The sequence below is a fragment of the Dendropsophus ebraccatus genome, chromosome 2, assembly GCF_027789765.1.
Source record: "Dendropsophus ebraccatus isolate aDenEbr1 chromosome 2, aDenEbr1.pat, whole genome shotgun sequence".
In the NCBI taxonomy this organism is placed as follows: Eukaryota; Metazoa; Chordata; class Amphibia; order Anura; family Hylidae; genus Dendropsophus; species Dendropsophus ebraccatus.
This window is the reverse complement of record NC_091455.1, coordinates 198,553,325-198,576,833: the sequence shown is the minus strand read 5'-3', so window position 1 is coordinate 198,576,833 and position 23,509 is coordinate 198,553,325. Positions and strand designations below refer to the sequence as shown.

The window sequence follows — 23,509 nt, the reverse complement described above, 5'->3', positions numbered from 1 at the left end:
TATTTTAATTATTTTTTTTATTTTAATTATTTTTTTATTTTAATTATTTTTTATTATTATTATTATTATTATTATTATTATTATTTATTTTATTATTATTATTATTTATTTTATTATTATTATTATTATTATTATTTATATTATTATTATTAATATTCATTTTATTATTATTATTAATATTTATTTTATTATTATTATTATTATTATTATTTATTTTATTATTATTATTATTATTTATTTTATTATTATTATTATTATTTATTTTATTATTTTTATTAACTGTTGCATATTACCCTTAGGCTAGGTTCACACTGCGTTTTTGCAATCCGCTTTTTTTCATCCGTCTCTTGCAAAAAACGGATGGAAAAAAGGATGCATTTGTGTGCATCCGCTTTTCCATTGACTTCCATTGTAAAAGAAACGGATCCGGTTTTTTTTAACTGACACAAGTAGTGTCAGCTACGTTTTTGTGTCAGTTAAAAAAAAAATGGATCCGTTTTGATCCTTTTTTTTTTTTTTTTTTTTTTTACAGTGGAAGTCAATGGAAAAATGGATCAAAACTGATGCACACAAATGCATATTAACTATTACATATTACATATACAGTGAGTCCAAGAAGTATTTGATCCCTTGCTGATTTTCTTTGTTTGCCCACTAATAAAGACATGATCATTCTATACTTTAAATGTTAGATGTATTCTTACATGGAGAGACAGAATATTAAAAAGAAAATCCAGAAAATAAATCTAAGGAATATATATTAATTGATTTGTATTTCATGGAGTGAAATAAGTATTTGATCCTTTAGTATTCATTAGCAGTTCTGGCTTTTACAGACCAGTTAGACACTCTCAATCAACTTGTTACCTGACCTGAAGCCACCTGTTCTCACTAATCACTTGTGTGAAAAACAACTGTCCACAGAATCAGACAGATCACACAGATTTCAAGTCTCCAACATGGGTAAAACCAAAGAGCTGTCACAGGACCTCAGAGTCAGAATTGTTGACCTTCACAAAGCTGGAATGGGCTACAAAAAGATTGGTAAGGTGTTGGATGTGAAAGTAACAACTATTGGTGCAATTATCAGAAAGTTTAAAGAGTATAACATGACAATCAACAGACCTCGGCCCGGTGCTCCAAAGAAGATTTCGCCTCGTGGGGTGGCAATGATGCTGAGAACAGTCAGAAATCGTCCTGCAACCACTCGGCAGGAGTTAGCAAATGACCTGAAGGCAGCTGGGACCACAGTTTGCAAGGAAACAATTGGCAACACTTTGCGCAACAATGGATTCACATTGTGCAGTGCCCGAAAGGTACCCCTGCTGAAGAGAGCACATGTGGAGGCGCGCCTCAAATATGCCAATGATCATTTGAAAGATGAACCAAGTTATTGGGAGAAGGTTTTGTGGTCAGATGAGACCAAAATTGAACTTTTTGGCCTCAACTCCACCCGCCATGTGTGGAGGAAGAAAAATGCTGCCTATGACCCCAAGAACACTGTGCCCACCGTCAAGCATGGAGGTGGAAGCATAATGTTTTGGGGGTGTTTCTCTGCCAAGGGTACAGGGCTACTTCACCGCATCACTGGGAAGATGGAAGGAGCCATGTACCGCACAATCCTAAGGGACAACCTCCTCCCCTCTGCCAGGGTTCTGAAAATGGGCCGTGGTTGGGTCTTCCAACATGATAACGACCCTAAACATACAGCAAAGGCAACAAAGGATTGGCTCAAGAAAAATCACATTAAGGTCATGGAGTGGCCCAGCCAGTCGCCAGACCTCAATCCGATCTATGGAGGGAGCTGAAGGTCAGAGTTGCCAAGCGACAGCCCACCAACCTTCATGATTTAGAGAGAATCTGCAAAGAAGAGTGGGCCAAAATTCCCCCTGGTGTGTGCGCTAAACTTGTGGTTAACTACAACAAACGTCTCACCACTGTGCTTGCAAACAAAGGCTTTGCCACGAAGTATTGAGTGTGTTTGGCAAGAGGGATCAAATACTTATTGTCCTCATTGAAATACAAATTAATTAAAATATATTCTTTAAAATTATATTCTGGATTTTTTTCTTGATATTCTGTCTCTCCATGTTAGAATATATCTACCATTAAAAGTGCTGAAGGATAGTGTCTTTATTAGTGGGCAAACAAAGAAAATCACCAAGGGATCAAATACTACTTGGACTCACTGTATATATATATATTTTTTTATATTTTTTGTACGTAAATGCTAACTGAATTTTAATAAATTATTTGTATGGCACCAACTTATCCGGCAGCATTTTACATCGATTGCCATTACTTCTATTGGTCCCTGTGCCCATCAGGGCTAACAATCTGTATGGTTTGAAGTGTGGGAGGTAACTGGTGAATGCTCAATAAACCCAAACACAGTGAGAACGTGAAAACTCAGTGCCTAAAACTGAGCCATTGTGCATCCCCATATGTTATTGGGTTATATAAAAGGGGTTTCTTTACCTTTCTGCAGTCACGATTGCTTTTTGTCTGCTATGTTGTTTTAATTGCTCTAACTTCCTGTCTTGTGTACCTACTATTTCACTAGGTGGGAGGCTCTCGCGCGCGCGTGTGTGTGTGTTTAGTGGACAGTTATAGTCATATAAGTAAAGTGGGAGGCAGATAATGTTGGCTAAATTCCCAGCTAGAGTGTACAGTAGGAACAGGAAGTCTATTGCAGGATGTACACTGGACAGGATATTGGGCAATGAAGCGGAGGAAAAGTATGAAAGACAAGAGAAGGGTAGTAAAATACCTCTACCAGTATATGTTTATTAGATGGTTGAAAATTGGGTTCATTATCAAGAACACCTTAGGGAAGTGCAGAAACAATGCAACCAGAAAGCAGTAATAACTGGGTAATAACTGATAGCTCAGTGGACGTCCAGTGGGAACCCATCTTTGGCCACGTTTTGAATAGGTCAGTGGTTAAGCATGCACACCGCCAACTCCGCTCACTTTTTTTTTTTTTTTTTTTTTATAATATATATTCAATTTTCCAAATAAAAGTACATTAATAACAATGAAGTCTACATAGTACGTACATTTCCGGTAACCTGGTAATACAAAACTACAATAGTCACATTCTGAGTTGGACAGAGTGAAAGGAAGAGCAAGAACCACTTCTACCAAGTCACATATCTGGCAGTCGCAAGGGGCCTAGAGACCCCGCTATATCCGCTTTACAGTACCACTCCGTATATCTAAACGGTTTAACTATATCAACAATAGCGGATTGGTCATAGTGTGTAATAATGAATGTTTTCCATTTCTGGAAGAACTTTGTAACAGATTTCTCTTTGTGCCTTTCTGTGTCAATTCTGTCAATACCCAAGAAAGTCTTCATCTGCTCTATCACCAAAGGTATATCAGGGGGGGAGGGAGATAACCAATTAAAAAGGTCCGTTCACTCTTTATGGTACTGCCAGAGACAGTGCTCGACCCCACTACGTTTAAATGGGGGGACACTGAACCTATTCTATTCTAGTGAGCGGTGGGGGTCCCAGACAGGCTACTACTAAACTGGAAGCTGTCTAGTGGATAGGTGATATCCTGTCAGCTCTGCTACATCAGTGTGAGCGTATGTTGGGCCCTTGGGCGAAAGTGACATCTGTCGTCTGAAGCTACAGGAGCATAAATCACCCTGGGATCACTCTGATATGATATAGGTGGGGTACAAAGAAGCAATATGGAGGCAGCACGTCCAAAAAAAACCTCACTTCAATTCACACCAGTGCAACGTTTCAGCTCATAGTGTAGCCTTTCTCAGGGCTACACTATGAGCTGAAACGTTGCACTGATGTGAATTAAAGTGACGGGGTTTTTTTGGACGTGCTGCCTCCATATTGCTTCTTTGGATTGAAAGACGTGCCTGGGTCCGGCTCGGTGAGACTAACACCCATCTATTAATTTTTTCTGGTGTTGCTGGGATTTGTTGTTTTTGCCATAGGTGGGGTACATACACTGAATATATACATTTATTTTATGATTTATGTGAGATGATATAGTTTTATTTGTAAGTTACACCAGAGCGTTCCCTTACCTGTATGTCTTAGTATAGTCACAAAATGCAGTCCTGTCTCCTGAATCAGCAGCTATATCGATCTCTCCCATTCTGCATCAGCGGACTGACTTCTGTTTCTTAGCTGAACTGTAATGTCTTTTTCTTTCAGACCCCTGAATGGTCAGAAGATGACCTGAGCCAGCTGGCGAGAAACATGGTCAAGTTCCCAGGGGGGACCCCTGGCCGATGGGAGAAGATTGCACACGAATTGGGTCGATCAGTGGCAGATGTGAGTTGACGTTGGTTTGCATTGCACTGTAATAAGTGGCAAACCAAACAAGACAGGCAGGGGACGAGGCAGCCGAGGGTGAAGCCCGACACTGTCTTTTCAAAGTGACCACAATCCTTTTAGGTCCTGGAAGTGAACCATTAACTGCAGCAAGAAGCAGATGTGTGCCCGTCCCCTGCTCCACAATAACAGCTGTAATTGATCAGCTGTACAGGGGATTTCACTGCTCCCAGGTTTAGGCTACTGTAACCCGATCACAGAAAAACAATGCCATTACGCTGGTGGAAGTAACCCCTCGCAGTCCGCAGGGGAAATAGCTGACTTGAATTCCTTCTCTAATTTCTCTTTAAATATATTTTCCATAAAACCTTCTTTTTTGAACAGTAGACATTAGGAGGAACATTAACAATATCAAAGCCATAGTACTATATAGCATACTATTAGAACATTTGACTGGATTTTGCTCCACAAAGATAGGTTGGTTTGGGTCATTATTGATCACACAATCCAATCTATAGAAAAATGTGTTGGTGCAAATGCACCAGTGGGATCCATTGACCACCTAGAAAACCATTGGTGTAAGATGTCACTTTAATGAGCAGTATAGGGCTATGCAGAAAGTGACTGGTCTGTGGGAGGTTGAGTCTTAAAGTGACACTGTCACCCCCTTTTTGCATTGTGACTTCTCTACTCAGGTGTAAAGGGTAAATTTAGCAGTTTTCATACCTTATTTTATGCAATATGTCATGGTGCTTGTTCAAGTAAAAAGTGATCTTTTATCAACTGCAGATTGTGGTATGTGGTCGGGGCTCCACTGCAACAGCTCCACTTAGCCCTGCCCACAGCACCACTGTTGGCCCCTCCCCTCCATGACGTCATCAACACACAGGCCCCACCCCTAAAGGTTTAGGCCGAACCCCCTCTAGGTCAGCCCATACCAATGGGCGGGGCTAAGTGGCGCTGTGATTTGCTGTAACAAACGATCACTAGTGATAACTAGCAATTTTATAGCGAACAATTTACACATTATTATACGGAATGATTTCTGTACTGAAAGATCATTTTTACATTGCCGCTTTAATAGTCCGTGCCAGAGAAATTACTTGGGCAAATTAGCAAATTGTTGAAACACCAACAATTTTTTTTTTTTTTTTTTTTTTTTTTTTTACACCTATTACATCTAATCGATCATTTAGTGGGCTTTTGAACGATAATCGCTCCATGTAATTTAAGTATTCCCACCACATCCCATTGATATAGTATGCCACCATTGTCTGGTCAGTTGAGGTCTGGCCCCTAACAATTGCCTAGAACAAAAGGGCTTCTCTCTGCTTTCCCTGGCATGTTACCACTCCCAGCCTGGTGTACTACATAGAGCAGGGAAGGTCCAGTGAAGGGTTGGTGAACAGTAATGTTATATTCAGGAAACATTCAAATCCAGTACTGAGCAAAAAGTATCTCAGTCTTACAGGTGTTCTGCATAGCATTGCAACACAAAAATGCTGCTGTCACTTAGAGAGCTCCCCTGTCTATTTAGAGAGTAGCTTTGAGCTCTGCTTCTCCTGCTCACTCAGAGAAAGCATGAAAGTCCCCCCCCCCCCCCAAATAGAGAGCTTAAAAATTCCTACCTCCCCTGCACACTTAGAGGGAACCTGTGAGTCCTGCTCCCCCACCCCCTCATAGAGCCTGAGTCTTGCTCCCCCCCCCCATTAGAGCCTGTGAGTCCTGCTTTCCCCATCCCCTCATAAAGGGAGCCTGTGAGTCCTGCTTCCCCCACCCCCTCATAGAGGGAGCCTGTGGGTCTAGCTCCCCCCATAGAGCCTGTGAGTCCTTCTTTCCCCACCCCCTCATAGAGAGAACCTGTAAGTCCTGCTCCCCCCATAGAGCCTGTGAGTCCTGCTTTACCCACCCCCTCATAAAGGGAGCTTGTGAGTCCTGCTTCCCCCCCCCATAGAACCTGTGAGTCCTGCTCCCCTGCATAGAGCCTGAGTCCTGCTTCCCCCCAATAGAGCCTGTAAGTCCTGCTTCCCCCCCATAGAACCTGTGAGTCCTGCTTTCCCCACCCCCTCATAGAGAGAACCTGAGTCCTGCTCCCCCTCCATAGAGCCTGTGAGTCCTGCCCCCCCATAGTCTGTGAGTCCTGCTTTACCCACCCCCTCATAAAGGGAGCTTGTGAGTCCTGCTTCCCCCACATAGTTAGCCTGTGAGTCTATCTCCCCCCCATAGAGCCTGTGAGTCTAGCTCCCCCCCATACAGCCTGTGAGTCCTGCTCCCCCCCCCCATAGAGCCTGTGAGTCCTGCTCCCCTGCATAGAGCCTGTGAGTCCTGTTCACCCCCCCATAGAGCCTGTGAGTCCTGCTTTCCCCACCCCCTCATAGAAAGAACCTGAGTCCTGCTCCCCCCCCATAGAGCCTGTGAGTCCTGCCCCCCCATAGAACCTGTGAGTCCTGCTTTCCCCGCCCCCTCATAGAGAGAACCTGTGAGTCCTGCTCCCCCCCCCCATAGAGCCTGAGAGTCCTGCTTCCCCCACCCCCACATAGAGTGATCCTGTGAGTCCTGTTTTTCCCCCTATGCTACAAGATGCCCATGAATGCTTTCACCATACACTGTGATTTACAGCTTTGCATGTATACTAAGGGCACATTTACACGTCTGCAGTTGTGGACAAAACTTAGGGCCAATGCCTTTCAATAGCCCTGTTCACACGTCCGTACGTGTGTAGGGGGCCGCGATCCGTACCGCAAAAAAAAAAAAAAAGCACCTGTTGTAGTGTGGACCAGAATTTGCGCCATGGATCGCTATCCCAATGTAGTGCCAGTGTAGTGCTCTACTGATACAAATTCGCAGTGCGGTCCACAGCCGCGGGTTGCACCATGGACGTGTAGTGTGGTCTAACTGAATTTATAAGCTACCGCAGGAAGAAAGTGTTGATAAGAGGAATATGTGGTAACATACAGCTACGTCTAGTTCAGACGCTTCCAATTAGAGGAGTGTAGATCGTGGCCATAAAACTGCGTAAAATTAATAAACAAGTATTGTGGTTACCATGCAACATATTCTGTATTCATACATAATAAGGAGCAGAAAGCGTTACGTTCCTGACCTCTTGTTGGTTATGTAGAATATAGTTATTTTTATTCTCTAATTTCTCCTGATTGGACAGTACGGTAATTAGTGAAGCGTTGCCGCATTGCCCTTCCAGCTCTCCCATCCTTAGGAACAGATGTTCCATTCCACAAATGATGGTTCCTCCACTTTGCAGACCTGCCCGGTGTATATGTTTTCACCTTATTTACTCAGGATGGTGTCGTATCTCTTCACGTAGACGCATAATGTTTTCATACACTTCTCTTCTGGAAAGGGTTAATTGGTTTTGTTTCCCTAATTTTATAAAGAGAAGCCAGATTGTGATTGTTGTAATCGCAGTTCCTGCCTGTTGACCCGGTTACCTGTAGCCTGTTCTCCCCATCAGCTTATTCACATCTGTTCCTTGACCCATTTTCCGCGCTCAGCGTGTAGCCCCAGGCTTACTACCCATTGCCATTCCTCAAGAGCAGTCCGACCAGTTTGTTTTCCCCCCGTTCAGCGTCTCTTTACACAAATAACTAGGAGCTCACTGCCTTAAACACTTTGCCACATGAAAGCATGATGTGGGCGGCCGTAGCTTTCTTTTTAATTATATTTTACAACTACTTTACCATTACTAGTCCTTTACATCTTTCAGATGAGTGGCGTCTAAACATGCTGATAGTCCATTAGGAGGGCGGTCAGATCTTGTCTGGGCCTTTAAAAAAAAAAAAAAAAGTTTCCAACCCATTGAAGCGTGCAGCACGTGTCCCAGTGTGGCCATTTTTGGTTCCTATTAGATAATATTGTTAAATATATTTGTAAGTGTGTTAAAAGGGGCACTACATGTTCTATACTGTCATAGTGAGATGTGGTCTCTTGTTGTATACAGATGCGCCCAAGCAAAGCTGACAATTTAAAGGGGTTATTCAATGCTACAAAAACATGGCTACTTTCTTCCAGAAGCAGCGGGTCTCTTGTCTCCAGTTCAGGTGTGGTCTGCAATTAAGCTCCATTCACTTCAATAGAAATGAGTTGCAAAATTCCACCCGAACTAAGGACAAGAGTGGTGCTGTCTCTAGAAGAAAGTGACCATGTCTTTGTAGTGCTGGATAACCCCTTTAATGTGTGTGGGCTGGAGAAGCAGGGACTCACAGGCTTATATAGGAGTTGGGGGGGGGGGGGGGGGTAAAAGCAGGACTCTCTAAATAAGAGGGGGAAGCAGGACTTGTAGGGGTACTTGTCCAGGCGCTGATTCGGGCTGCCAAGCAAGGCATCCGAAATGCCGGACAGTTTCTGGATACCCCTATACGGTTCTTTGAGGCATCCAAAACTAAAATTCTGGACAGTTATAGGACATTTTCTATAATTTCCGGGCCTATTTTATAGAGCAGACACCATTCAGGAAAAATAGTCAAGGGTATCCATGCCCAATAGAACCCCATGGGTCCTGGTAAGAAATCCGGATAGATTTTCCTGGTGTGAAGTGGCTGGGAGACACAGGAGTCCCAGGTGTTGGGAGTGGGTAGGGTGCTTGTGCCAGGTAAACAGGCCTTTTACTTACGGAATTAAGTAATACCAAAGGGTTTAGTAGAAAACTATATCTCCCTCTAAGTGTTTTTCTGTTGTCTAATGCAGTCATCAGATAGAAGACCTGAAAGATCTGCTTTGTGTTCAATAGGTTGCAGTATTTATGGCTCTGTAATGTGTGATTTTCCTTATACCCTCTGAAATGTACTGTGCTGTGGAACATGTTGGCTTTATAAAGTTTATTATGATTATTATTATTGCTGTGACAACAAAACAATCATCATCATATAGTGGTAAGTACTCTGCGTTACTGCTGGAGAAATAATAATAATGCTGCCATGACCGTATAGTGGTAAGTACTCTTTGTGCTGGAGGAATAATAATAATTAATAATAATAATAATGCTGCCATGACCGTATAGTGGTAAGTACTCTTTGTGCTGGAGGAATAATAATAATTAATAATAATAATAATGCTGCCATGACCGTATAGTGGTAAGTACTCTTTGTGCTGGAGGAATAATAATAAATAATAATAATAATAATAATAATAATGCTGCCATGACTGTATAGTGGTAAGTACTCTTTGTGCTGGAGGAATAATAATAATTAATAATAATAATAATAATAATGCTGCCATGACTGTATAGTGGTAAGTACTCTGTGCTGGAGGAATAATAATAATTAATAATAATACTGCCATGACTGTATAGTGGTAAGTACTCTGTTTGTGCTGGAGGAATAATAATAATTAATAATAATACTGCCATGACTGTATAGTGGTAAGTACTGTTTTGTTGTCCCAGCAATAATAATAATAGAGTACTTACCACTATACATGGCAGCATTTTTATTATTATTCCTCCTCTAGCACAAACAGAGTACTTACCACTATACGATAATGGCATTATTATTATTCCTCTAGCAGTAATGCAGAGTACTTACCACTATATGATGATTATTATTGCTGTGACAACAACGCAGAGTACTTACCACTATACAACCATGGCAGCATTATTATTCTTATTCCTTCAGCAGAAACGCAGAGTACTTGTCACTATACGATTATGGCAACGTTATTCGTGTCTTTATCTCAAGTAGCCTTAGAACAGCCCCTTGATCTATGGACGGATTGGGGTGTAAGGGAACATGTGTTGTGTATGAAGTCATTCCCCCTGAAGATCAACTTCCCAGATAGGAGTTGGGGGTTATGTGTAAGTTGTCATTGTTAGTGGATGTGATAGAAACCTAGGTCTCAATGGACACATCCCATGCATAGAATATACCTTTGGGATGATTATATGCGCACCGTGGCCTCCGAGATCAACCACTGGGGCAACGCCGAATCTGCATTTTAAGACTCCAGTTCATTACTACAGAAATTTTCGAAGCGCCTACTCTCCACCTTCGTTCATCCGTTTGTAGGGTCTCTGGTTAGGTTTTGAGTGGAGCCAACGGAGAGAACAATATGTGAATCATTACACGATCTTACAGTGGCCACACACGCTCTTAGCGCGGGTAAAATGTTTACAATGTTAATTTATAGCTTTCACCAGATGATTTTTGTAACCACAAAGGCCACTTAAATAGTAAAAATAACAGGAAGCACAAAGTGTCTGGCATGCAAAACAGGCCATAATGTGATTATTAGCTGCAGCTTTTTTAAATTAAAGGCCACAAATTCTCGGGTTTCCTACTTGTGAAGCAGAACGCCTTCCCGGCCCGAGAGGATGTAAACCGATTCTGCCTCTCTCTGTGGTTACTAATCTCCTGCATTCAGGTTGCGATAGCAGACTGATAGGGGATTTGCCTGCTGCCTGGAAAAGGGCTCAGGTAGGCAGGAAAACAACAGACAGGTGGATAGATTTAAGACGACTTTCTTAATTACCGGCCAGCCGCGCCATGTGAGCAGAAGTGCTCCGCGAGATAAATCGTCCCTCTTGTCTCCAAAGAGAAATCGTAGAAGTTAATTTAAGGAACACTAAACCCTGCAACCGCTGAACCATTCACATTGTACAGAAATGCGACATTTGCATCAGGTTTCTCCTTCTCTGAGCCGCTTTCTACAGCAGTTGTGAAGTTGTTTTTTTATAATTTTTTTGCCCCTTTTCTTTACAGCTGTTGTAGACAATGGCTGCATCTTGTATTACAGCAACGTATAAGGAGGCTTCACAGGCCGGAGGCAGACGTGTTTTCTGGGTGACTGCGTATAGATCTCGTTGTCCAGGTTTTCTTGGCAGCTCAGCATTTTGTAGAGCGTTTGCAGGAAACACATTGGTCTAGACCAGAGTTCTCCCCAATGTGTGGATTTCCAGCTGTCCTAAAACTACTATCATGCCCTGACTACAGAAGTACAGACAGTGCAGACATGTTTCTAGCTGCTTGAGTGAGGATTCAACCTGTAGAGTGTTTACAGGAAACCTCTCTGTTATAGACCAGTCTTGCTGACCTATCGTATTAGGATGAATAACCCCTTTAGGTACGTAAGGGATATGTGGCTGTAGGGAGGAAAGAGGTAAAAATTAGAGTTAAGCGAACCGGGTTCGGGTTCGAGTACATCCGAACCCGAATGATCGTCATTTGATTAGCTGGGGCTGCTGAACTTGGATAAAGCTCTAAGGTTGTCTGGAAAACATGGATACAGCCAATGACTATATCCATGTTTTCCACATAGCCTTAGGGCTTTATCCAAGTTCAGCAGTCCCCGCTAATCAAATGCCAAAAATGGCGAAAAACCCGGTTCGCTCATCTCTATTAAAGGGGTTGTCCGACGCTAAAAAATTATTCACAGAATAACACACATTACAAAGTTATACAACTTTGTAATGTATGTTATGTCTGTGAATGGTCCCCTTCCCCGTGTCCCCCCACCCCCACCCGTGTACCCGGAAGTGTGGTGCGCTATACATACCTGTCACGTGCGGCCACGTCATCAGCTGCTCAGCTGCGATTGACTGAGCACAGTTATGCTCAGCCAATCGCGGCTGAGCTTCGGATGACGCTGCAGAGGGCGGCCGGCACTCGGGAAGATCCGCCGCCCGCCCGAAGAAGACGTCACTGCTGAGGATCGGAGACCGTGGTCGGCACGTGACAGGTGAGTATAGCGCACCACACTTCCGGGTACACGGGTCGGGGTGGTGGGACACGGGGAAGGGGGCCATTCACAGACATAACATACATTACAAAGTTGTATAACTTTGTAATGTGTGTTATTCTGTGAATAATTTTTTAGCGCCGGACAACCCCTTTAAGCAACATGCCAACAGCCATAAGCTTGTATATATGTTGTCCAGGATTCCATAGGGCTGCAACCTACTTGAGCAGCCACCACTATTCAAATACGACATGCTCGGTTTCGGACGAACCAGAGTGTGCGAGAAGTTTGCTCAACTTTGCTAACAATCCTTCTTGGCCTCTGGTGTCTGAGAAGATTCCAGTTACATATATGGCACGTTGTAAATTGGGGCCCATTATAGATTTTTGCACTGGGGCCCAGAAACTATGGCTCTGGTCTATAAATATTGAGCATGGTTTATAGGGCCTTTTTTTATTGAATGAAAGATTTTGGCCAGGATTTAGTGTGAGTGGGATTTAATACGTTGCAGACGTCAGACCGGTCTAAGAAAATAGACTGTGGACCATAAAACATCTGAGCGTTTTACATGTAATGTCTGCCCTTGTGTGTGTAGCCACATACCTGGGCGTAAAGGTGGTATATCATAGGATAAGAGATCACCTTTGTGAAAGGTGTCCATCAGTGATACATACTAGGAGGAGATCCTTTCTGCTATTGTTGGGCCTATAGTTACAAACTGGATGCCCCAAACTCAGAAATCCTTGGATGGCCCCGCACCCTACATCATTGTATCTATGTCCCCTGTAAATACAGGTATGTATCACAGCCCTTAAAAATGCATGTAGAATGCTCTTGTATAGCAAGTGTTAAACATACAGGTATGTGTTTTAGTATGTTCTTAAACTGCATGTTTACCCTGTTATGTTTTCTCATTGTAAATTATGTTGAAAAGTTCAGTTCAAATACTTTTACTGCGCATGTCAAAGTATGAAGATGGAAACATATAATTCTCAAAAAAAAAAAAAAAACATTTTTGCTGTGTATACGTTTTTCATGAAGGAAAGAAAAGAGCGAAAAAAAAAGTATATGTAGTAAAGACGTAATAGTAAAAAATACACACTTTTGCTCTTCATTTTTTCATTTAGTTTGTTAAAGCAATATGTTCAGTAGGTTTTTTATGAATCGTATTACGCTCAATTTATTCTAAGAAGTGAACAAGTCCTTAGGCCAGTTTCACACTAGCGTAATTCGGCCGTATTTTTGGATCTGTAATTCAGCCCGACCACAGGTTTATCCCCCAATGCTTTCCGTTCGGGTCATTGGACGCACGGGTGGCCCAGGACTTGCTCCCATATAGTATTGATTGAATGATGCTAGTGTGAAACTGGCTTTACTGTAATAGATAACAGATTCAATCATATTATGCAAGAAATATCCGCTTATATGTATGTATATACCATGGGTGAAACTTTTAAATACCCATAAAATGCAAAAGGCTGCTGCAATGGAGGTTATCCAAGATTATAAAAGCATTTCTGCTTTGCGGTCAGAGACCGGGGTCGTCCTCTATAGGCCTCCAGGCAGCCATGTTGCACTTGCCCATGAATATATTTTTGTGGCCTCTTCTCTTTTCCATCTTTTCAGTAGATGAATCTTTTCAGATTAGTGAATAAGAACAGCAGAGCATGAGTAGGTGACGTTGGCCGTGATCTGAGCCCATGCTGAGGATGTAGGTAAAGTCTTGTTCTAGGCGTGACCGCCAGGCATTTAATATGTTGAGTTTATCCATCAAGAGGGGAGGACTTCACTCCTATCCTCCTATTAATATTATGATTTGCTGTTGACATGCGTTATTATTTTTTCCTGCCTGCTGGTGGAAACAAGGCAGGAGTTGCTTTGCACAGTTATTTGTGTTCACAAGAATCCGCTGACCCTTGGGTTTTCACATCTGCCCGCCCTTCTTCACTACAATGGGCTTGGCAGGCAGCCACCGCTAATGTGACTAATGAAACAAGGTTAACCCCCAATACGACTTTCAATTCTAGCTTATAGTGAGAAATCCAGGTCTTCAGAAAGTAGGATGTACCCCATAGTCATCTTGCGCACACGCACAGATATGAACCTGGCTGCCATTGAGGGTAGGATGGTGATAGGGATTGATCAGTTCAAGGTTGATCCTGGTGTTCAGTTTATTTGAATGTCATTTCTCCCAAACTCAGATTAAAAATAAATAAAAAGTTAATGAGAATTCCACAATCCAGGTTCTGGAGTTGCTTTTGTAAGTGTGTCTAGGTACTGCTTACACTTCTATGCACTAGTGGTAAGGCATAATCTTACTAGGAGTTAAGGTCCTTTTACAGTAAATGATTTATCTGCATATGAGCGTTGATCAGTGAGATTGGCGCTCATTTACAGTGCCTTTAGATAGGCTGGGCTGTATTGTTTGCGCAGTCATGGAAACTGACAGCACGGATATCTAGATCACACAGCAGTACTTACCTAGAGCACTGCTGCTGTGATCCGGCATCCTGTTCTCCAACTCTCCCACCCAACTGCTGTGTCTTCAGGCCCTGCCTCCTCTGGATGTCAATCATCCTGGAGGAGGCGGCGGTCTGAAGATACAGTGGCTGGATGAGAGAGCTGGTAAAGAGGATGCCGGATCACAGCAGCAGCGCACTAGGTAAGTATGTATTGCTGTAATATATGCATATTCTTGCTTTCAGAAGGATATGTGGACGATAACAATACATTTAAAAGCAGGCTCAATAAACACGATCCGCCAAGAATTGGGTATTTTCCCACTCATCCCGCTGATCGATCTCACTTTTACACAGGCCGATTATTGGCGGCAGGAGCGTTTCTTGCAGCGCTCCTGGCCGATAATCAGCCCATGTCAAAGGCCCAGCATTGCCCTCCTTGGATGGCTTCCTTTTCTCAAGCATATTTTGGTACTGCATAATAAATGGCTTGTAAAAAGGGATTGTTAGAAGAACAGACATTGGGAAATTCTGTAGTATAATATAGTTTTACATGGAATTAACGTTGGAATTGAATTCATCATTCCAGATTTGTGGTTTACAAATGTCATTGTTTTTTGCCTTCTTTTATTAAAAGAAAATAAGAAATGACTTCACTTTTTATTGCACTTGTCATAAAAGTGGGTAGGGCTTAGCAGGAGGGGTGGGGCCTCACACATTTCCTAGCGAATTTACGAAAATTCACATCAGAAATTGGCTTAATCAAAGCCTGGCTTTGGTCTAGGGTAGTCCACTTTCTAGCAGTTCCAAGGATTCAGAACACAATGTAAGGTATGTCCTTTCCATGTTTAAGCTGGTGCATGGCTCTTGGTATTACTGTTCTAGCCATACTGAGCCGTATGCTGGCTTGAAACTCATAAAGCGCATACCTTGCCTAGTGTTTTGTATCCTTGTATCCTAGATGGGAGTGTTTAGACTTAGAGATGTCCACAACTCAAGCATGCTCGAGTCCAATCATTCACCATTTAAATACCGGTGGTCAAAGAAGTTGGATGCAGCCCTAGGGAAAATATGGATACGGCCCTAGGCCATCGGTTGTATCAATGTTTTCCAGGACTCCCTAGGGCTGCATCCAACTTCCAGCCTCCAAAATTTAAAGCCCAACTATCCGACTTTAGCATGCTTGAGTTGCGCTCGTTTCTTTGTAGACTGTGACATATCGGGAGAACGAGCTGGAAGAAGTCCACACGCAGAATGAAGTTCTTAAAAAAAATATCTTTTTTTTTTTTTTTTTTTTTTTTTTTTGAGTGAAAATGACTTCTCCAGAATGGGTTTTACTGTAATATATTCAGCTTTATTTTTACTTATATTTTGTAGGTAACAACAAAGGCAAAGCAGGCAAAGGATCTAGTGTCCCATGCTCCAGGTGTGTATGAATTGGAGACATAACCGTTTACATATTAAGGAAAGGCTGTATGGAAAGTATAGGAAGGCATTAAAATTCTTTCCAGCTTATCCCGAGCCCGGAGTTAAATGGTGCTCATTCTCTCCATGATGAATCTGAGATTTTACATACGTACTGATCTGAGCCTACAAGGGAGTCAATAGTCTTACCCTCTATAGCCATCTCTGTCATTCGTACATTTTCTTCCTCATTAACTAGAATTTTGGCTACCCGTTCATATATATATTGGCAGGAAACGTTTTCCGAACCGGCACAAACCTGAAGCAATGATCTTTGGAAAGATAAAGGCAAAATATTAAAGTTACCGTATGGGTCACTTTAGCATCAAAATAGCGTAATCGCTTTTTTTTTTTTTTTTGCTTGTGTCCAAAGGGTTGAATGTGTATTCCCTTTTAATCTGGACTATCAAGGTAGAAAAACTGATAGCAAAACAGTAGCAAATAGAGTCCAATAACCTTTCCACACAGTCCACATTCCAGATTATTTGGCATTTCCGTCCCAGGAACAAGAGCCAGTATCATTAGGATTTCTAGACTGTTGGATGGCGGATCAATGGAATTTTATTTGTACATAGTAAACCATACAGTATATGACGCCACCAGTTTTTTGGGGGGGAATCTTTGATTTGCTTAGTATTTTTTGCTTTTTTTTTTTTTTCCAGGCACCATCAGATTGTCTGATTTGAAATGCGCAACGAAGATGAGTGTGACGCTACCTGACAGCCTAATCACTCAGCGGGAGGAAGATGATCCTGATTATGAGGAACGGGACGTCTCTGCTTGTCAGGGTGAGGCCCCGGTGACAGCAGCACGAGCCCGCAAAAGGAAGAGTACGAAGACAATAGACCCTGCCACCTCAGCCAAAGAAGAGGCAGAGGAGAAGGTCAGAGGCAGGCGGCAAAGAGACTTTGATACAGAGCAAGAGGCCGAAATACTGGGGGACAGCGATGAGGAGGGCAGAAAGAAGGAGCGAAATCGAGTACTAGAAGAGATATGGACTCAGAGCCAACAGAAGCTCCTAGAACTGGCACTACAGCAGTATCCAAAGGGGACAGCCGAGCGATGGGACAAAATAGCCAAGTGTGTCCCTGGGAAATCTAAGGTAACAAAGACTGATGGCTTTATCTTACTAATGGGAAAAAAAAGGTACTTATGTCAAAAAGTTAAGAATACCGGAAAGGACACGTAATACTTGTTTCACATTAGAGTTATACAGATAGCATTGGCTTTTAGCCTCCCCAATTACGGGTCTTGTAACCCACACTACCAGCTGTCGGTTCAGGTCATCAGACCCACATTCGGGCCAGATCTTGCAGCCGTGTAGTATGCTTGTGTAGAGTGATAGGAACTTTATATAGGAGAAGGACAAAAAGTTGGACACATGGCTTTTAGCAGATCATTGGCCGACCATTGACTTCTATTCCAAATCCTTTTAATAGAAACCTATTCCTCACCGTAATTTAGATGTTACACTGAGATAATAAACTTTGGTCAGGATAAAAAAGAGAGTGCTGTCTAAAATGAAGACTTTATATCCATCTGGAGAACAATTAGAATGGAAATGAGTGCTTAGTTATCTTAAATCTCTTCCTCTGGTTCTTCCAGCCCAGGGGTTGTAGTCATAGGGGGAGATTTACCAAAGGGTGTAAAATTTAGACTGATGCAAACTTTCCACAGCAACCAATCACAGCTCCGCTTTTCTTTCAGCAGAGCCTAAAGCTGAGCTGTGATTGGTTTCTATGGGCAGTTTGCACCAGTCTAAATTTTACACCCTTTGATAAATCTCCCCCATAGTGTCCAGAGGTTCAGTGGGGAAAATAAGTATTTAATTTTATAAGTTTTTGCACCTACAAAGAATGGAGAGGTCTGTAATTTTATCGTAGCTACACTTCAACTTTGAAAGAAAAAATCTATTTAAGAATTTCAGAAAATCCCATTGTATGATTTTTAACTAATTTGCATTATATTGCATGAAATAGCTACTGTATTTCATAATGTATACTTACTGTCCTGCTCCACCACAGCTGCTGGTTTACAGGCTACCCAGTTTGCGCAGTCTAGAGACTGGCTAGGCCACTTCAGGACCTTGAGATGCTTCAGTCATGTCCCCCCTTTCCTCCAGACTATACAGATTTAGATCCTTAAATCTCACTATATCTTGCCATACATGGCCCCATCCTTGCTTCCATAGGGTGCAGTCGTCCTGTTCTCTTTGCAGAAAAGCACCCTAAAAGTATGATGATTCCATTCCCATGCGTCACAGTCGGAACTGTTGTACTCTTTCTCCAAACACGGCAAGTAGAGTTGATACCAAACAGTTCTATTTTGCTCTTGTCTTACCACATGACCTTCTCACATTCTTCTTCTGGATCTTCCAGATGGGCATTACCAAATTCAAACGGCCTAGACATGTGCTGGGATGAGCAGTTGGACCTTGTGTGCCCTGCAGGATTTAATCCATGATGGCGTAGTTTTAATCCTTGAGACTGTGGTCCCAGCTTCCTTCAGGTCATTGCTCAGGCCCTCCTATATAGTTCTGGGATGATTCCTGGCCTTTGTCACAATCCCCCTTACACTACAAGGAGAGAGATTGCATGGAGCCTCAGACCGAGGAAGATTGACAGTCATCTTGTTTTTTTCCATCTTCTAATAATTGTGCCAAGAGTTGTTGCCTTCTCGCCAAGTTGCTTGTCTGTTGTCATGTAGCCCATCCCAGCCTTGCGTAGGTCTACAATTGTCTCCTCTGGTTTCCTTAGACAACTCTTTGTTCTTGACCATGGTGGAGAGGTTGGAGTGTGACTAAGGGCCCTATTCCACCGGACGATTATCATTTGCATAATCGTTAACGATTAACGATCTCAAACGACCGCTATTGCGAAAGACCTGAAAACGTTCAGCTATTTCTTCGCTATTGCGTTCGTATCTACTGCGAACGACCGAACGATGTCTTAGTTAATGCGAACGATTTGCGAACGAGCAACGATAAAAATAGGTCCAGATCTTATAAAGAGATCAACGATTTCTCGTTCGGTCGTTAATCGTTAACTGCATTCAAAGGAACGATTATCGTTTAGATTCGAACGATTTAAGGATAATCTGAATGATAATCGTCCGGTGGAATAGGGCTCTAAGTGTGAGCAGGGGTTTTCATCCAGGTAACGAGTTTAAACAGGTGCAGTTAATACATGTAATGAGGGCAGAGTAGGGGGAGCTTCTTAAGGGGGAACTCCGGGTAGAGGGAAATGAACCTGCTGCAGAAGCATATAGCATTACTTACCTGGTTGAGCAGTTGTACACAGTACTACAGATTCCAAAATGCATTGCTGTTCATCACAGTCCTCCACCCTGCCCATTCCCCGTCTAAATCTGTTGCAGAACTTCTAGGCTGTGTTCACACATTGCAGTTTCATTGTATTACTGAATTATTTGCAGTACTTTATCATTTCATTGTGTTCCCACCCACACAGCAGTGTTACTACCTAGAACGCCATTGTTGGAATAAAGTAAAGAACTTTTTTAATTAAATTTTTTTGTTCTTTTCATGTCCACTTCATCTCCACGCGCATACTATGATCAAGCATCTTTTATCTTTGAAATTAAGCCCCACAATAGGGATTTTATCCGATATTATCTTACATGGGATATACTGTTTATGCCTTGTTTTTTCTCCAGGTGGGATTGGCAGTGCCGGCTCTGATCCTCTGTGCTGTTTAGCGTCATTTTTGTGAATACGCTGCAGTACTGCAATGACACTCCAACATGTGTGAACACAGCCCTAATTTCACTGCAGACTTCTGCACAATCAGTGAAGTTGCAGCAGCTGCTTCTGGCCGGTCAGAGATGGTGAATCACTCAGGGGATTGGGGGATCCAGCCTAGCCTCCTGTGACATCACGCCCTGCCCCCTGTCTGCATCATCAGCCTGTGCTCATCAAACACACACAATGTGAGACAGAGGCATGGAAGATTTGCCTCCTAAGGGGGGAGAGCAGTGGGAGCAGGAGACAATGTGAATTGGCACAGAGGCCATTTTTCTTCACTTCCTGGATGTCAATCAGCTACCAGTGTGGCAGAACCGTACAGATATGGTAATACATTGTATAGACACATCTATATAACTTTTAATGTACTTTTAATAGAAAACAAATTTTCTTTATGTGGAGTTCCCCTTTAAAGAAAAACTATCAGGTCTGAGAGCCATAATTCTTGGTGGTTGGTAGGTGATCAAATACTTATTTCATGCAATCAAATGCAAATTATTTAAAAGTCATACAATGTGATTTTCTGGATTTTTATTTTCAAATAGATTCTGTCCCTCACAGGTGAAATGTACCTATGAAACAAAATACACACCTCTCCATTCCAGGTGGGAAAACATGCAAAATAGGCAGCATATCAAATACTTATTTTCCTCCCTGTATATAATGCAGCTGCTGACGGGTGTGTGCAGGTGACTTCTTCAGAAAGTGATGGATATACATATGTATGCTGGATTACTACCTAACAATGTCACATTCCTCCTGACGGAGAGGCCTCATCCAATATTAGAAAACAAAGCTTTCGCTGACCAACAAGAGGCCACCATGAAAGTCATTAGAGCACAAGGCAGAGTGTTTGATCTCAAGTAGCGTCAAGTGTGTACTGTGTTTTCTTTCTATACCTTTGATTCTGGCTTATAGAGTCCACTCCACAAGTGCTTGGCCCTATTTGATAGGCGTCCATATTTGCTCTTTGTAAGCAGTTTCAAGAATTTCTCCTTTCATTTGTTGCCCTCTCCTCCTTTCTTTTCTGTTCCCTATAATCACTGTGGTCATGGTTACCGGCACGCACGTCCCCCCACAATGGCTATTGCACAGTTCTAGAATACAAGCTCCGATATGTGCCTGACTGTAAAGCAGGTCATATGTATCCGAGTTGCAGACATCTTTCATGTTCGTTTAAGGCTTTGATAAACTGGAAGGAGGTTCCTTGACCATATTAGATTCATATTGTTCTTCAGAAAATATAGGGAAGAGTATGTGTGAGCACTTACCGATTTTATGCAGCTGCCTAACAGGACCACCCAAATTTTGGCTGCCCAGGCATGATGGATATTGTACTTTTGCAACAGTTGGAGGGCCACAAGTTTCCCACCACAGGAGCAGGGGGTCCTTGGCTTGTAAACATTGTTAATATGTATCTATGTATGTTTTAGGCTACCTGCCCAAGGTAGGGTCTGTAAGGGAAACGGTCAGCTAGAGGAGACGTCCCAAACTGGTTACATAGCTATGTAGAAAAATACCACCAAACGCCAACAACGGGGATCCAGACACAGGTCCGACTAATGGTGACCAGATGAATAAGAATAAAAGTATTATAAAATTTATTAAAAAGATCCAACGCGTTTCTGAACCATACCGGTTCCTTTTTCAAGAGTCACGTGATATATGATTGAATATCATATGACTCTTGAAAAAGGAAACGGTACGGTCCCGAAACGCGTTGGACCTTTTTAATAAATTTTATAATACTTTTATACTTAACCATCTGGACACCATTAGTCGGACCTGCGCCTGGATCCCCGTTGTTGGTTTTTGGTGGTATTTTTCTCATTGTTCCCTTGGTGGAGTTCGGGAGTGGCTGCGGTCCGCAGGTTTATGCTGCTTATTGCTATTCCGAGAGTTGTGCCTCCGTGTCAGCACAACTTTACCAGGTGAGGGTTACCATATTCAATACCTTATACCCCCCCCCCCCCCTTTTATCCAGCTGATCTGCATCATGGAACGCTGTCCCTTATTTTTCTTTCACATAGTAGGCACTATGTAGGCAGTGAGGCAATCTATACATTTAGGCTATGTTCACACTGCGTATGATTCTGTCCGTAGTTCGTACGCCGCCGTACATGTGCGGCTGAAACTACGGGCGTGGGAAAAATCGACATGCGGCCGGATGCGTACGAACCGCGAACATACGCCCATAGTACAGTTCTGCTTCCCTAGCTTGATTCGAAGCGATCTGAGGCAGGTCATATACTTGGAAATCTTCGCCCAGCCCAATAAAAGACACAGAACTTGAATCGAAAAATCAAGTTCAATTTGCCTAAAATAAGTACTCCGTATGGGACCGCATGGAAATCCACGGCCGGGAGTTGGAACATTTCCGTCCTCAAACAATGGTCTTGTTCATTTTTCACGGCGCCGTATATAATCCGGCCGTAAGCTCATACGTAGTGTGCACTGTGCGGGCGTATATCGTATACTTTCAAGCGAACGCATCAATCTCAAAACTACGTGCGTATATTCGCGGTTCGCACTACGGACGGAATCATACGCAGTGTGAACATAGCCTCATTGTAGTTAGCTAAGGCTCCAATCACATTTTCTTTGCTGCTCTGTAGTGTCCTAGAGGTGCGGCCAGGGCAGCTCAGTACACTTCGGAGCCATGGCCATACCTCTATGACACATTAAAGCGACAATAAGTCCTTTTCTAGCTGACTGCAGTCTGTGACAACTACAATAAATGTATGGCTAGTCTCACAGCTTACATAACTATGTAACCAGTTTGGGGTATCTAGATGGCAGATCCCTTTTAAGTTCAGTCCATAAGAACCATAGGTTTTCATACTGCGACCACATTATCAGCATTAGACACTGGCTTGGGTTCACTGCAGTAATATTGGTTGTGTGTTCTGGTTTTCTGCACTTCTACGTCAGAGCCAAGGTAACCTAACAGTGGATAGATGTCCTCACCCTTCTGACCCTTTTAGTGCTATCACACTACTTGATAAGTCGTATCATTTTTCTGTATTAGTTCCCTTTGTGGCCAAGAAATTGCCTTTGTTAGAGCTGAAGAGAGTCTGGGATACAGAAGCTTATCGAGACACTCTGTAATAGGCGGTGTAACCCTCCACTGCAGAAGAGCTCAGTCCTACAACGTAACTCTAGAGCTGGTGTCGGAGGGTCTGCTGATACCGTGCATGGCGTCTAGAACCATAAATGTTGCTGCACTTCTTTAGCTTCTGTGTACAATGAAGTAGGTTACTTTGCTGGTGGATACTACATGCAGTAACCAATGTGTCTTCTTCCCCTGCAGGAGGACTGTATATGTAGGTATAAGATGCTGGTAGAGCTGGTACAAAAGAAAAAACAGGCAAAAAGCTGAGTCAGGACGATGGAGGGAGGCATGGAGAAGATGGATGTACAAGCTCTTACTTGGACCTCGGTATTCTCTGCAACATTCACGTGCCTTAGTATTAAATGTATGAATTTTAAAACAGATGCCATCTTTATGTGCAGAATAATTAAAATATTTTTATATCTTAAAAGGGTATTGTGTGTTCACTGTTAGACGATCGCTGGAAGTCTCAATAGTTTGTCAATTGTGTCAAAAACAGCAGCAAGTGTTCAGTTTCCCTATAACAACACTACTGGTGGGAAGAAGAATTACATTTTCTTGCTCTTTATTTTCTTGAAGTAGCAGTACAAAATATTTATAGAAGTTTTATGGAAAATCGCGCCCTGCCATGTTCAATGCTTAGGTTCATTATAGAAAGACCAGGTACATTATATTATCCAGAACAAGAGCCAGTGAGGAGTAAAAGTGTAGCACATTA

The 23,509-nt window shown here is 42.5% G+C and overlaps 1 protein-coding gene across 1 annotated transcript in view; it reads left to right on the top strand.

Annotated features, from left to right (window-relative positions):
- The window catches only part of DNAJC1 (DnaJ heat shock protein family (Hsp40) member C1), a 93,993-nt gene extending 70,772 nt beyond the window's left edge, over positions 1-23,221 (top strand). Inside the window, exons 9-12 of the mRNA XM_069960528.1 lie at positions 4,188-4,307; positions 15,833-15,881; positions 16,582-17,021; positions 22,990-23,221. Coding sequence (XP_069816629.1) covers positions 4,188-4,307; positions 15,833-15,881; positions 16,582-17,021; positions 22,990-23,058 — 678 coding nt within the window. The 3' untranslated portion in view covers positions 23,059-23,221. The remainder of the gene's footprint in view (positions 1-4,187; positions 4,308-15,832; positions 15,882-16,581; positions 17,022-22,989) is intronic.
- Positions 23,222-23,509: the final 288 nt, after the last annotated feature.